The 15717-nt window shown below is 37.1% G+C and overlaps 1 protein-coding gene across 1 annotated transcript; it reads left to right on the top strand.

The window, feature by feature from the left end:
• The first annotated feature begins 7513 nt into the window (after positions 1 to 7513).
• On the top strand, positions 7514 to 15392 carry ncaph (non-SMC condensin I complex, subunit H). Its single transcript, XM_051110565.1, has 18 exons — positions 7514 to 7650; positions 8067 to 8285; positions 8379 to 8469; positions 8569 to 8658; positions 8745 to 8862; positions 9023 to 9168; positions 9895 to 10084; positions 10263 to 10342; positions 10538 to 10740; positions 11027 to 11172; positions 11285 to 11391; positions 11850 to 11969; positions 12125 to 12232; positions 12312 to 12446; positions 12528 to 12638; positions 12783 to 12859; positions 12989 to 13064; positions 14958 to 15392. Exons 2-18 carry the CDS (start codon positions 8074 to 8076, stop codon positions 15015 to 15017), a joined length of 2070 nt encoding a protein of 689 aa, XP_050966522.1. The 5' UTR covers positions 7514 to 7650; positions 8067 to 8073; the 3' UTR covers positions 15018 to 15392.
• The last annotated feature ends 325 nt before the right edge of the window (positions 15393 to 15717 follow it).

Raw genomic sequence — 15717 nt, 5'->3', positions numbered from 1 at the left:
CGCAAACTCAAAAAATCAAAATAACGAGTCATGTTTTTATGTTTGTTCAAAAATCTTATTCGGACGCCACAACCTAAACTTGTAGACTAGAAAATTAAACAGAGAGACAATTATTCGTTTGTGAGGTATTTGAAAAAAATGGAAAATGAAAGTTTGAAGCCAAATTTTATCTGGTTAATTTTGATGGTGCAAATTGAACAAAGAACTGCAAACCGGTCCGTGTAACGGTTTGCAGTTCTTTGTTCAATTTGCACCATCAAAATTAACCAGATAAAAATTGGCTTCAAACTTTCATTTTCCGTTTTTTTCAAATACCTCACAAACGAATAATTGTCTCTCTGTTTAATTTTCTAGTCTACAAGTTTAGGTTGTGGCATCCGAATAAGATTTTTGAACAAACATAAAACATGACTCGTTATTCTGATTCGCGGTTGGTCCATACCATTACCGCCGGGGGAGGGGATGGGGGATTCGTTTACAGTCTGCAGCGGACCCAGAGCGCTGCCGCTTTATGCATAAGCAGGGTGCGATTTGCCAGTCTATGCATCCCTGCCTCTGCTGAATTATTTTTATCCCTGGTGGGGTTAAAAACATCCTACGAACCTGCTTCTAAGTCCCGATCTAAAACAAATGATTCGCAATACGGCCTTTAAAGTCCCGTTTGAATCAAATGATTCGCGATACGCGCTTTAAAGTCCCGTTTGAATCAAATGATTCGCAATACGGGCTTTAAAGTCCCGTTTGAATCAAATGATTCGCGATACAGGCTTTAAAGTCCCGTTTGAATCAAATAATTCGCGATACAGGCTTTAAAGTCTCGTTTTGAATCAAATGATTCGCGATACGCGCTTTAAAGTCCCGTTTTGAATCAAATGATTCGCGATACGCGCTTTAAAGTCCCGTTTTGAATCAAATGATTCGCGATACGCGCTTTAAAGTCCCGTTTTGAATCAAATGATTCGCGAGACGCGCTTTAAAGTCCCGTTTTGAATCAAATGATTCGCGATACAGGCTTTAAAGTCCCGTTTTGAATCAAATGATTCGCGATACTCGCTTTAAAGTCACGTTTTGAATCAAATGATTCACGATACTCGCTTTAAAGTCCCGTTTGAATCAAATGATTCACGATACGCGCTTTAAAGTCCCGTTTGAATCAAATGATTCACGATACTCGCTTTAAAGTCCCGTTCTGAATCAACTGATTCGCGATCCGACTGAAGCGCTTCGAAACAGTAAATCATTTTACGACGCACGTGGTTTACTGATTCGGAGTTTCAAGCTCCTTTGATATTGTGTTGTTTGCTCGCTTTATCTATACAATTTATTCGTAACCTAAATTAGCTTATAGGTTATACAGAATGATGTTTTACTTATTTATTTATTTTATTCATATATTTGTTAAACCAAAAAAATGCATAGAGTTTTTTTTATGTTTAGAGGTATGGTTAAGGTAAGGGGACAGAATATACAGCCATGAAGAAATATTCAAAATTTAAGAAATGCCGTCTAATCCAGACCACAGACTTTCAGAGTTTAGTTACATCCCTACTCCAACACACTGTAGTTTTCAAATAATATTCTGATTCATAGCTGAATCAGGTGTTATTTGAAAGTTTTCTTTGTTTCTGTGCTGCATCCTCAGAGCAAGTGCTAAACCCTTTTAGTCCCTCCACCCACCCAATCTCATGCCAAATAGGATACCTTCACAGGCCTTATAAATGACACCTGTGCTCACATTTGTTCCCCTTTTATTTGTTAAACCATTAGAGGACTGTGATATCTACTTCTTATCCGATATTTTGTGTGTGTAATTACCAATGCAAGTGCCTTATGTTCTATAAATGCACTTCTCATTTTTATGTATGCTCATGTTAGATACATTTTAATTTATATTTGAAGATCTAGCTGACCTTCAGCACTGTCTCTGTTCTTTTCATGTGTGTTTAACTAGGGTTTAAGATAAACACTGCAGGGCTGGGATCCAGAATAAACATAGATTAACAATAGATTAAGAACAGTAGGTGGCGGTTCGCGCTCTTGACAGAAGAAGCTACGCAATCTGCATCATTGCCAACGACTGGGCGTAGACACACTTAATACAAGAAGGCAAAAAGATGGATGAGTTGTATCGCGAATCATTTGATTCAAAACGGGAATTTTGAAGCGCGTATCGCGAATCATTTGATTCAAAACGGGACTTTAAAGCGCGTATCGCGAATCATTTGACTCAAACGGGACTTTTAAGCGCGTATCGCGAATCATTTGATTTAAACGGGACTTTAAAGCGTGTATCGCGAATCATTTGATTCAAAACGGGAATTTTAAAGCGTGTATCGCGAATCATTTGATTCAAAACGGGAATTTTGAAGCGCGTATCGCGAATCATTTGATTCAAACGGGACTTTAAAGCGCGTATCGCGAATCATTTGATTCAAACGGGACTTTAAAGCCCGTATTGCGAATCATTTGTTTTAGATCGGGACTTGGAAGCAGGTTCGCAGGATGTTTTATCCCCACCAGGGATAAAAATAATTCAGCAGAGGCAGGGATGCATAGACTGGCAAATCGCACCCTTCTTATGCATAAAGCGGCAGCGCTCTGGGTCCGCTGCAGACTGTAAACTAATCCCCCATCCCCTCCCCCGGCGGTAATGGTATGGACCAACCGCGAGCGCAAAACACAAAAAAATGGAAAATCAGAATAACGAGTCATGTTTTATGTTTGTTCAAAAATCTTATTCGGATGCCACAACCTAAACTTGTAGACTAGAAAATTAAACAGAGAGACAATTATTCGTTTGTGAGGTATTTGAAAAAAACGGAAAATGAAAGTTTGAAGCCAATTTTTATCTGGTTAATTTTGATGGTGCAAATTGAACAAAGAACTGCAAACCGTTACACGGACCGCAAACCGTTACACGGACCAAAAAATGCCCCTACACAATTTATGTATACAACCTATTACGGCTGTCGCGATTAAAACTAAATTTGAAAATGAATAGAAAGCGAAATCAGTTCGAATAGAAAGAAGCCAATTCGCGAAATTACATTTAGATTTGCATACACTTCATCAAATTGCTTATACGCCCAGTTTTGAGCGCCGTTGAACCTTATAACCAATCAAACGCGTTTCTGTTGAATTTAGCAATATATTGGCAGATCAGAGGCGTCTACATTAGTTTAGTCAGGTGAAAATGCCGGAGTTGTTGATGAGTGCGCACGCTTGCGAATTCGCTCGTCATAAACAACAGTGCAGATACGATGCAAATATAAAAATAATTCCATAGCTGCAGTGATTTTAACGAGAGTTTTGGCATAACTTGTGCTAGACTTGGCTAATGTCATGGACTGACATGTTTGACTATGAAGCCAGAATGTGACGTGCCCAAAAACGAAACAAAAACGTTTTATATTGGTTCTATGTCGATTTTTAATAACTATTATTACAATATAAAGAGCAATAATGTACAATAATGATTTTATTTCAGGCCTATGAGCTCCTGTGTTTTACATCTAGGCCTATAATTTAGATACAATTTAAAACAGTCTTTTGTTATTGACAACAGTTTAAAATAGTGATTAAAGTAAATGGGTAAACTTAATCATCATATAGTTATTATAATAATATGATTATACAAACTGCCCTCACAAATGTAAAAAAAAAAAGTTTCCTGGAAATCAATTCCAGGGGGCAAATATAATTGCTAACTTGAACTAACTTAACGTTACACACTCTATGTCTTGTTTAACTTACATTGGTGTCTTCAACTGCTTATTTAAGGCTTGTAGGGCTAGTAACCTTTATGTACATTTTAGAGCAATGTTTTTCAAATATATATTAGAACCTGGAAAACATAACATCTTACATTTGTTTTAATGCTTAAAACACAACTCAGCTTGATCCAATAATACCAAGCTTCAGGAGACGATAATACAGTCTGATATAAACTGCATTTTGCTGGTTGGTGGGGACACAAGGAGCACAATGACATTTCTTTCTCTCAGACTCCCCCTTAATTAACTCTGCACTCAGCAGAAAAACCTGTTAAAATCAAGATGTAACCTCTCACCTGCGAGGAAAATCACTCATGAGAAACCTCCAGAGCTTTTGCAGTGAATAGGCCATTGTATTCTTTATCTTTGTAAAGTCATGCAGATCAAAATTAACATACTTGAAAGAGAAATGTTGTCAGATGAGACTATAATGAATCCGGAATAAAAACAGATGAACAAAGTCTGTCCACCAAACATTTTATTGAGTTATAGCTCAAAAAACAACTGTATATTATCTTAATTAATTCAGAGTAATTCAGTTCAGCCTATCCTTCTAATTCAGTGTTTTGTTTTGGGTTTTTTTCTCCTCAGAAACTCTTCAGGGAAAAAAGAGCACATGAAAAAACTAGCAGAGCAGGAAATTACAGTTAAGGAAATTACTGAAGCCAGAATAAGGAAACAACAACATAACAATTATGTATTATGTTAATGTTAGGGTTTCAGCCAGTTTTAGAATGTTCCATATTTTCTCTACAAAAACAGAACAAGGTGTCAATGTTCTTAAATAACTGGCACTGTGCCTACAGTTAAGCAGGGGATATTAAGATATTTACAACAGATAAATATCTGAAATATCTGATAACTGAAGGCTGTGTCAGAAGAGGACTATGGCAATCATAAACAATTCTGAAATGTCTTTCATGCTGTTCTCACCTTTAACCACAGGCTTACTCCACTAGTTATATGTAAAAAAAAAAAAAAATGCTGTCTGCTGTTACTTGGGAGTTCAAGGCCTTTATCTTCTCCTCATACCTGCTGTGACTGCCTTTACGTTTGTTTCTGCAACTCTAAAGTGACATTTTAACACTGCGAAAAACATTGTCAGCCTTGATTCGCCCTGTAAATCTTCTGTGGTCTCATTATCAGTTCCTGCACTGATAGATTATCAGTGTGTATCCTTGAAGGTTTGCTGTAGCAACATATGCAATGAATATGTCAATCCCAAGACTGACTAGAGGTCGCTCACCAGTTGACTCAGAAAGTAAAGACCTTGAGGCATCTTCCTTCCTCAAGCAATTCACAGTCCACAAAGAATCAATATGTATCTTTATCTGCAGGACTGCAGGAGTTGGGTTTCTGTGGTGTGAAGCGGTGTGGCCACCAAAGTCAATGTTAGCAGGCTTATAGTTCGCTTTAGTACACATCAGTTGATTTTAAGGTTAAAATAAGCTGCTTAAGCCATTATAGCTCACAGGAAAAAGTGAGATTATATGGTTCTATGTGAAGGAAGGAAGGAAGAAAGAAGAAAGACGGAGAGGTTGAAGATAAACAGAAACACAAGCAAGCAAAAGAAAAGCCAAATCAGCATTAATTAATGAAGTGGATCTGTTTATGCTCATTTATTGCAATCAGTGGGCCCGTTTTATCAGCAGCTTGTTCACGATCAGTCCCGCCAGCTAGCCTTATACTGACATTTAACGTGGGTAAATGCCATAGTTAATGATATACACTGGCCATGTGCACACTTGTTCCCTTGCTTGCCTATTCGGTTTTCCAGTTTTGGAGGAAGGTATTCTCTTGATGGTTCGATTAAATCCTGCAGCAATCCATTTAAAATATATCACAGTAATCACACTGCAGGTATTTGCCTCTTATCCAAGAAGGTTACCAATGCAGACCTAAAGGTGCAATATTGTAGATAAACCTCTTTTATCTACTGTGCTGTTAAATAGAGGTAAACGGAGGAGTTTTGGTTTATCCATGACTCTGACCCAATAAAACAATTTAGAATGATTTTGAAAATCCCATTTCACATTTCTCGCCTTAACACAACCGCCCTTTTAAATGAGATCTTGTGGTCACTTCAGAAGGTGTCTATTACATGATTAATACATTTATTTACAATTAAAGGCCAAAATTATATGATATTTTTACAAGATTCAGCATAATATAATATAATATAGGGTAAGATGGGACAAGATGACAGATTTTTTTTTTTCTTGACCTTAGATGGCACAAAATCTAATCACAACACTTTTGATAAATGGCTATGCCATTTTTAACTTTGCCATTTCATCTGAATGTCAGTGTTTGTGAGATTTAGTCAGTCTAAACAGTTTTGAGGTTAATTGATCTCATTTTGTGTCTCTGGAAAGTAGTGATCTATGACATTTTATTATGTTGAATATTAAAGTTTTTTTTTTTTTTTGTCTGTTTGTTAATGAAGGATTTGTGGACGCGTCAGTCGAAACAGTTTTGAGGTTAACTGATCTAATTTTGTGTCTCTGGAAAATAGTGATCTCTGACATTTTATTATGTTGAATATTAAAGGTTTTTGTGTCTGGTTGTTAATTAGGGATTTGTGGACACATCACTGGTTTTACATTTATGAAGTAAAAATTGTAGTTTTTATTTTTCATAATAATAATAAAAAAGAAATTAAACCCTTCGGATTAGATGTCCCCCCCAGAATTGGCAAATAAGGCCCCAAGTTGTATCCTGTTACTAGCATTATTGTTTTTACACTTAATATTTATTGTAATTAATGGGGTTATTATACAATATTTCCATGAATTAGAACTAGATAGGCTATACATTTCAGAGATCTTTGCTTTTCTTTAAAACCTACATTCAATTTGCATTCATAGTGTTCCTATTATGACATATCTTCTATTAAATCTCAGATATATCTTTAGATACATATCTTTTACTGGGATTTCTTTGCCCATCTTACCCTATAATGTGAAATTAATAATCTAAAGATCAAAAGCATAAAATGTTGTTCAAATATTTAGGTGCATCGAGTATAGCTAAACGATCTTAAGGACAAGACTGTAAGATTGGAAATTTGGTGTGTGTTTTTTTTTTTATTCTATCTAATTATTCAGTTTAAACACTAGGGCCTGGTTTTACAGACAGGGCTTAGACTAAGCCAGGATTAGGCCTTAGTTCAATTAGGACAATAAAGTAATTTTTATAATGTGCCTTAGAAATTGATGCGCATCTTGAGACAAAATGATATATTTTAAGATAAGTCAGTGCAAGTTTCTTTTAGTTGAAACAGCTCAGACTTACATTTTAGTCTGGGACTAGGTTTAAGCCCTGTCTGTGAAACCGGGTGCAGAAATAGGAGTCTCACTATGTGTCTTGAATGTCATTTTCTGCGACTTTACTGCCATCTAGCGGATAACAAGAAATCCATTAACTTTTTAGTCTACACCGGTCAACAACACGATACTACATTGTAGTACAGAGTTTGGTAGAATGCTGCTATCTCATATTGCATTTACTACCAAATTCCAATATTACCTTCTTGAAATCAGTAGAAATAAAAGCAAGTTATTTGTTCAAAGACATTACTTTAACTATGTTTATTATTCACGTTTACCTTTTAATGCATACTAGTTAAAGAAAACAAATATAACCTATAATAAAACAAATGGAATCTAATAAAATATGTATTTTATTGACTGTTATTGTGGAATAAAATGAAAGTATCAAGTATTTTGCGTACAATCTCACTTTTACGTCTGTGCGTATGACGTCACGGATGACGCTTGTAACCGTTCGGCGCTAATTTTCAAATGGTTGTCTGAACAGACGGAATAGAGAGACTTTGAATCAATTGTACTGCTTCAAAATAATCAGATAATCGCAGGTAACTTGAACTTTTGTTGTTTGTATATCTTTTGATGTACGTTTTCAAAGCCTAAGTTTGTAATTTCAATTTGTTTTGTATTCAGAAGCATGCTTAGCGCTAGCTAACATGGGTTCATAAAACGCTTTACTGAATCCTGAGGCTGAAGTGTGTGCGTGTATGAATTACGCTTTTGAAAAATAGCTCTGGGGTTAAACCTAATGATTTTCTATAACATTTATATTATGGATATGTTCGTTAGCTGTTCGTTCTTATCTGAAGCAGCTAAATGAATGTTACTAGAAGTTGTTTACATGGTGAGGTCTCCGGATTTACCCGTGTTAAAGTAGACCGAATGTATTATTTAGCAAGCTGCACTTGATGAATTCGCTCTATGGTGTTGTATGGATGTATAACACATTAATATTATTTAATAGTTTCGTCATGAGCGCATTCAGTACCCCGACGCCACGGCCACGACAGTGGTCCTCACCGGCAATAGGACACAAAGCCGCTCTGTCAGCCACCAGCACACCTCTGCTGGACAATATCCAAGGAAACGATGATGAACAGGAGAGACGTCAAAGACGCAGATCCAGGGTCATTGACCTTCACGGAGTGACCGACTCCTCTATCAACGAGGCCGGTAGCCACAGGTAAATTAAAACCCTGGTGTTCAGCTGCAAATGAAAGTGAGACAATACAGAGTACATGACAACAAAGAAACTTGTTTTTTTTTTTCATCGTAGTACTACGGGCACGCCTGCTGCTGTTCCCAAGCTGTCATCTGCACAGATATCTGAGCATTATTCAACCTGCATCAAGCTTTCCACTGAAAATGTGAGTTGATATTTATGTACGCTGCATTTTACTTTGTTTTCTTGCTTTGTGTGCATCTGGGATGCAACAGGACTATTACTTGTCACCTTTCCTTTGCAGAAAATTACCACAAAGAATGCGTTTGGCCTACACCTCATTGATTACATGGCAGATATTCTCAAGCAGAAAGACTCTGAGCTCAACTTCAAGGTAGAAACTTGGCAAATTTGTATTTAGCACTAGCTTACATGCATTATCGGAAACAACTTTGCAAATGTGTGTTTGTGTTGATCTAGGTGGCAGCGGGGACCCTGGACGCCAGCACGAAAATCTATGCGGTGAGGGTGGATGCGGTCCACGCTGATGCTTACAGAGTCCTGGGAGGCTTGGGATCTGAGACCAAACCAAAAGAGAGTGAGTATTTGTTCAGTTCATGGGTTTCTAAATATTACTAGAACTTTCATAGATTGGATTGATCAGAGAGGGTTAGTTGATTGTCTTCTTGGTGGAGAAATGATGTAATGCTCTGTCCTAGGACCCTGCACAGTATTACTAAAATCTTATCTCATTCCAGGTCAAGATGGTGAGGAGGAGGGTGAGGTAGCCGAGGGCGGTCAGGAGCAGGTGGCTGCTAAACAGCCTAAAAAAAGACCTCAGAAGAAGACAGTGGAGCAGAACCTCAGTAACATCAATCTCTCTGAATCAGAGATGAAGTGTGAGGCAAGTCGAGACAAGTCAAAATTATTTGTATGGCACTTCTCATAATACACATTCTTTCAAAGTAGATTTATAGAAAATTGTGATATTAAAGGATAAGTTCACAAAAATATACAAACAATTTACTAACCCCCTTGTCATCCAAGATGTTCATGTCTTTCTTACTTCAGAAAACATTTGAGAATTACTCTCCATATAGTGGACTTCTGTAGTGCCCCTAAGTTTGAAGTTCCAAAATGCAATTTCAATGCAGCTTCAAAGGGCTCTAAACAATCCCAGGCGAAACAATCGGTTGCTTTTCGACCTCAAATGCTCATCTTGTCTAGGTCTGCATGAACTTTGTGTATTCTGGTTCAAGTTATATTGAAGGTATATTGAAAAACTAAAAACTCTAATTTTGTCCTCCAACTTCATCCTACATCGCTGCAGGAGTACCGACCCAGTGTTTACAAGTGAATGTGCAAAGAGTTCAAACGCCCTTTACAAACAAAGGTAAATCAGTGATGTACGATTTTGAAGTTGGAGAAGAAAATGAACCGGGAGTTCTTGACCTACCCTAACTGTCATGAATCTTAGTTGAGATTGCTATGTAGTACATACATTGAAAAGTGTGACTTGCCTGGGCGTGTTTCTTTAATGTCCTAAACAAGCTAATTTATCTTGTGAGGTCCCCAAGCATTTTTGTAGTTGGCATAATATACAGGAAAACTTAAAACATTCTTTGTGCAGGTGGACCCCATGTTCCAGCGCATGGCTGCTTCCTTTGATGAAAACAGTACAGCAGGAGTGTTCCTCTCTGTGCTGTTCAGTGAAGACAGTCGCTGTGAGCTGCGCTTTCCTTCACATATGACCTTGCTGAAGTCACAGCCGCCTCCTGAGCGGGTGCCCCATCAGCATGTTCCTGCCTCGCCGTTTAAAGGTAAACTGTCTTTGCTCATCACACTCTGTTCAAAGTCGTGGGACAGTTTGCTCTTGGGTTTACAAAGTAACATTCTGTATTCATAGCCTAAACATTTCTGCATGTGTTGTGAGGTATGATCACACTGAGGTGTTTGACAACATGAGGGAATGGAATCATGCCTTTTTGATTCTTCCAGGACATCTAAAGACACTAGAGGACAGGCCAATTTGTCCATCCTTAGAGGATTTCTCTTTTACCAGATGGACTCCTGAGCAGGTGAGACCATTCTCTATATATTTTTTCCCTTCTTGGACACAGTGGACACATTATGAATGTTGTTACTGTAACTTTTGATCAAATTAATGTGTCCTTGATGGAAAAAAATGATCCTATTTGTACCTATCAGTGGTGTACATGTGATATTAAGTGTTTTATATTGATGTCATCGTCTCTTTCACATTGCCAATATAGAGCACAAACCTCAACCAGCTGCTTGAGAAGATGAAGCAGGGAGAGCATGCATTTGATGTCAATGCAGACATTGAGCCAGATGAGGATGAGGCTCCAGATTTTGGGGATAATTTTGATGCAGATGTGGACGAGGGCAGACAGGGAGACTGTGAGGAGTTTAAGGAACACAGAGAAGCTTGTTCAAAGAGCCCTCAGAAAGGACGGTTAGTACTTACAAAATGTATTGCACCATCGTGTTTGCTAACTGTTGTGTTGCAAACCGACTGTTTCACCCTCTATTCACAATAAGTGAATAGTTGCAGTTTAATATTGTGCATTTTCAATTATTTAGACATCATTCCGAAGGCTAAGCTCGACCTTACCTTAGCTGCTACATTTCATGTTATTATTTTATGCTTCTGACTATTCAGAATAACCAGTCTTTTTTTGCATCAGAATGTCTTCTGTTTTATGTCCATTCACTGTGAGTTGTATTTGTGTTATTGACAGAGGTGTTATTCCTATTGGCGAGGTGGATATTGCCACCATGTGTCTGCAGTTGTCTGATCAGCCCAGAGAGTATTCATACTTCAGTCCCAGGACAATGGCCACTTGGGTCGGGCCTGGCTACTGGCTCTTTAAACCTGGACATAAGCGTAAGTCAAAGATTAGTCTAGAAGTGTTTAACTCCTAGTTTTGATTTGATCAGTTTCTTAATTTCTTGCTTGCTTTGTGCCATTTCACAAATTTCTAATTTATCCTGTATAGAGGATCACAAACCAGACAAAGAACCTCGGAAACGAGCACCAAAGAATCCTCTCGTAATTGACTTTAAAGGAGATATCAACTTTCATAATTACTTTCGAACAACTAGAGTAAGTCTGCATTTGTTAATTCTCATATTATGTATTTTCATGACTTCCATAATGAACAAACACTTTATAACAGCAATTCATACTAGTGCTGTCAAACGATTCATTGTGATTAAAAGCATCCAAAATAAAAGGTTTTGTTTACATAATATATGTGCGTACTGCGTATATTTATGTATAAATACACGCACATCCAGTTATGTTTTGAAAATATTTTCATGTAATTACATGTATATATTTATATTCATATAATTTATATATAAATAATTTTAATATATAAAAAACCTAAATATATACATGTGCATGTATTTATATGTAAATAATAAACACGCACACAGTATGTAATAATATGTAAATAAAAACATTTATTTTGGACCATTGCGCTTAATCGTAGATTAGTCGTAATCGTAGCTGCAGATTACTTGGTGACAAACTGACAGTGAAATGCTTGTTATTTTCAGGCAGCAACCACTATTAGTAAATCAGCTTTGAACACCAGTAACAAGAAAACCACACTTCCAGCAGACTTCCAGTATCCACCCAGTAACCTGTCACAGCTCAGCCTTAAACCCTCCAACACAGTAAGTGCTTGAATGTCAAATATTCCTGTCTGGATTACTACCCTACAGAATATTGGTTGTGGCAAATCTACAACAACATTAGAAAAATGCCGTGCTGAGATTGACTGCCAGGTTTGTGTTGTTCATCTTACAAATCATTTATTTTCTCACTCCAGCTCAGTGCAGAAGGAAAGAAGAGATTATCGGGAGAGCTGAGTGAGGACATAGGAGAGTATGACTACAATAACGCCAATGACACAGCCAACTTCTGCCCTGGTCTTCAGGTACACCGCACACTACTGTTAGATGTCACGGCTAGTCCTGAAGATGGTCTGTTCAACAGTTAGTGTTTTCTGTGAACAGGAAGTTGACAGTGAGGATGCTGACGGCTTTGGAGGATCTGTTGACTCCCCAACAGACCAACCAACACCATTCTCTCTGGACACAGATGACATCTCTACATACGGAGAGGACTGTCTCGTCCCTGAGCCTCACAAAGTACGTACACTACAGTTATTATTAGTTTTTATTTCAAATGTTTTGAATAGATAACTCATTAATTAATTGTATTTGCTCTAGGTAAACACTATTGAGATAAACTATGCCAAGACAGCCAAGAAGATGGACATGAAAAAGCTAAAGACCACTATGTGGGGTCTCCTAACAGAGAGTCCTGAAAAACCAGCAAAGGTTTGTAGTTGTAACTTTGAGCTTAATGAAGCTTTTTTATTTTTATTTTTCAGCAGTTAAGTGTAGAAGCTATATTTATATATTTATGTTAGATTTTTTTTTGTTGTTGTTGTTTTAATGACTTACTTAAATTGCTATTTCTAGAAGGTAGACATTGAGGAGACGACGGAAGTACCTGGAGAAAAATCATTCAGCCAGTCTGTCAGGAATCTTGTACAAAGGTACAGTTTTCAAAACTTGGTGCTATGCTATGTATGTTTTCGCTGTTGCTGGTCATAGAAGAAATAATATCTATGGAGGACTGACATTTTTCTTGCATGTACTGTGCATACATTTCTCATTTCCCCCAGGCTTCCCTCCACAATGGCTACCAATCTCTCAGTACCATTGGCTTTTGTGGCCCTTCTGCACCTGGCTAATGAGAAAGTGGGTACTTTTTGCTATATATAATGATTTCAAAAAGGTCTGTTTAAAATTCAGTGTTGATATTAGCAGGTTGTTTTTTAGGGGTTCAAGCGTGTAGTGTTGAAACTCTATTGTAATTGTTAGAATGTTCGCGGATTAGCGATCTCCGTGTAAAACTGATCCTGCATCCCAAACCATAAGTCGTAGAGACTTGAAACTTAGAGGGATGGTAGTGCTCTCACCGCCTACAACATGACTAAGGCTCGCCCCAATCGGAATAATGTGGGCGCTACTGCGATTAAAAGTACGAAAATCGTAACTCCTCATAACTCCTAAACCATCATTTTCAGGTATTTTGCATATAAAAAAAAAAAAAAAAAAAAAACTTACTTTGATGACCTAGTCCTAGGTTTTTGGCCCAATCGGAATCAAACCAGTGCAGAAAGATTCTGTTGAGAGTGGATATCAGTAGTTATCAAAAAAAAAGTTGAACTTTCGACGGCATGACATATCGGAATTTGAGCACCTGTCAGACAAGGTTAACGGAGGCCGATTGGAACGAAACTCAGAGGGCCTGTTCACCTTACGGCCCTAAAGGTCTGAGAGAAATTTGAAATGCGATATCACATTTTTCAAGGAGTATAAACGATTGTATTTTGTGCGTTTTTTCGCACATACACCCGATATTTGCGTCATAAGATAGGACTCCTCATTATGGATAACTTTGCCTCTAGAACTACTGCTGTCAATCATATCGTTTGTTAAATGATTGAGAAGATGTAAAAAAAAAAAAAACAATAGTCCTAGGTTATTCGCTCAATCTGGAAAAAACACTGCAGTACAATTCTCTGGACTCTCTAGGCCAATAATAAATTTTCCCTTTGGGGGTATAATGGGGTCATTTAGAAAAGGGCCCTGTCCAAATGTACCCAAAATCCCATAAAGCCTAAGGGAAACTCAAAACTTCACGAACCTGCTGAGCACATGCAACAGGTGATTCTAAACAAGCGTGCAAAGTTTTAAGGGGTTCAGACCACAGCTGGCACTATAAGTCATAAACGTTAAAAAAACATATTTCTATGGCAAATTACGTTTTGACCAAAATGCTTTTTTTTTTTCAATCATTGATTTAGGTGGTTAAAGACTTGCTAAGCAATGTCTTTTTCCATATTTGCTTAAATCAGGGTTCCCACGGGTCCTTAAAATCCTTGAAAGTTTGTGAATCTGAAAAAAAAAAAAATTAAGGCGTTGGAAAGTTTTTGGAAATGAACATACATAGATACAGGTCCTTGAAAGTGCTTGAATTTATTTTACTACTATGATAGTACCTCAACATTTCACAGACACACAGTGAGACATTGCAAAAATAGGCTGTGAAGTTTGAATAAAATGCTTTTTTGCATAGTTGTGTTTGACACATGAAAACTGTAACAATGTCAAGTCACCTTTATTTATATAGAGCTTTTAACAATACAGAATTGTGACAAAGTGGCTGTACAGTATTAAATAGAGAATAGTGCATTAATAATGCAAAAAGGCCACAGTAAACACTCAATTTTCAGTTAAAGGCAGTTCATTATTGAACATCATTGAAATGTATCTTACAAGGTAACACAATGTAACCTTGCTCTCACTTGAAATATATCCACACATTAAGTCCTTGAGGGTATTGGACCTGGAAAGTCCTTTAAAGTTCCTTGAATTTGAAGTTAACCAAGGTGTGGGAACCCCTTTAAATGTTTTAAAGCTCTTGAACCCCGGTAATCGCTGCTTGCAGCTATATTTGTTTTTAGTTCTGTCTTGCATTAGTATGCATTGAATGTTTTGTAGCTTATGTTTTATGTATTTCTGATCTCCTGAATCATCTTAACATTTGATTGCTGTAAATCTAAAAACTCTTTTTTTCCTTTACAGAACTTGGAGCTGCACAAGATTGACGGCATGACTGATATCATCATTAAACAAGGCCACTGAAAAGTGATGCAGATCTTTTATACACGAATCTTTATTTGTATCAAAATGTAAATGCAGTTTCTTATGTCTTCATGTCATGTAAAATACCTGTGTGTGGCCGAAACAGTAGTCGGGAGAAGGATGATGTCAGGATCATGTTAAAAATGTTGTACAGGGAACTACCACAGAATTTGAATTGAAACTAAAAGATGTCATAAGCATGCACCAGGAAACAAAAAAAGACTGGCCTGTTTTGATAACTTGTTTTAGCAGCTTCTGTAATAGTAAAAATATGAAGCTATTGTTGTCTATTTTTTAAAAATGTTTATTTAAATTGTAAAACTTCATTTTATAACTTGAGGTTTCTTTGAGATGTTCCACATCTGATTTTGAAAAATAAAAGTTATTAAAGTATTGTTGGATAATTCTTCATCAGTTTATGCATTGATTGTGTCTAGTATATGACATTGACGTGAATACATGTAATGCTTGAGGCATTTAGGTGGAGCCAATTGTTACACTGGCGGAAGAAAAGTTTAGTTTCGTTCATAGGAGTCTAATCGTTTTGCCCTGATGTCACTTACGTTAAAACTACTCTAAAAACAAACTTAATGACATAAACACTAACGAAAAAAAAAACCACATCAGCATTTTTAGAAAATCAAATGATTCACTGACTTGTCTGGTCTTACGAGAACAATGTTGTCATACCTGAAACGCA

Source organism: Labeo rohita, chromosome 5, assembly GCF_022985175.1.
Source record: "Labeo rohita strain BAU-BD-2019 chromosome 5, IGBB_LRoh.1.0, whole genome shotgun sequence".
Taxonomy (NCBI): domain Eukaryota; kingdom Metazoa; phylum Chordata; class Actinopteri; order Cypriniformes; family Cyprinidae; genus Labeo; species Labeo rohita.
The sequence above is the reverse complement of the archived record's forward strand: the minus strand, read 5'-3'. Positions and strand labels throughout refer to the sequence as shown.

Excerpts from the sequence above, each read along its gene's own strand:
- ncaph (XM_051110565.1), top strand. The coding sequence starts at position 8,074 with ATGAGCGCATTCAGTACCCCGACGCCACGGCCACGACAGTGGTCCTCA. Across the intron at positions 8,470-8,568 it reads TCAAGCTTTCCACTGAAAAT|AAAATTACCACAAAGAATGC; the intron begins GTGAGTTGATAT and ends TTTCCTTTGCAG. Across the intron at positions 11,392-11,849 it reads ATTACTTTCGAACAACTAGA|GCAGCAACCACTATTAGTAA; the intron begins GTAAGTCTGCAT and ends TGTTATTTTCAG.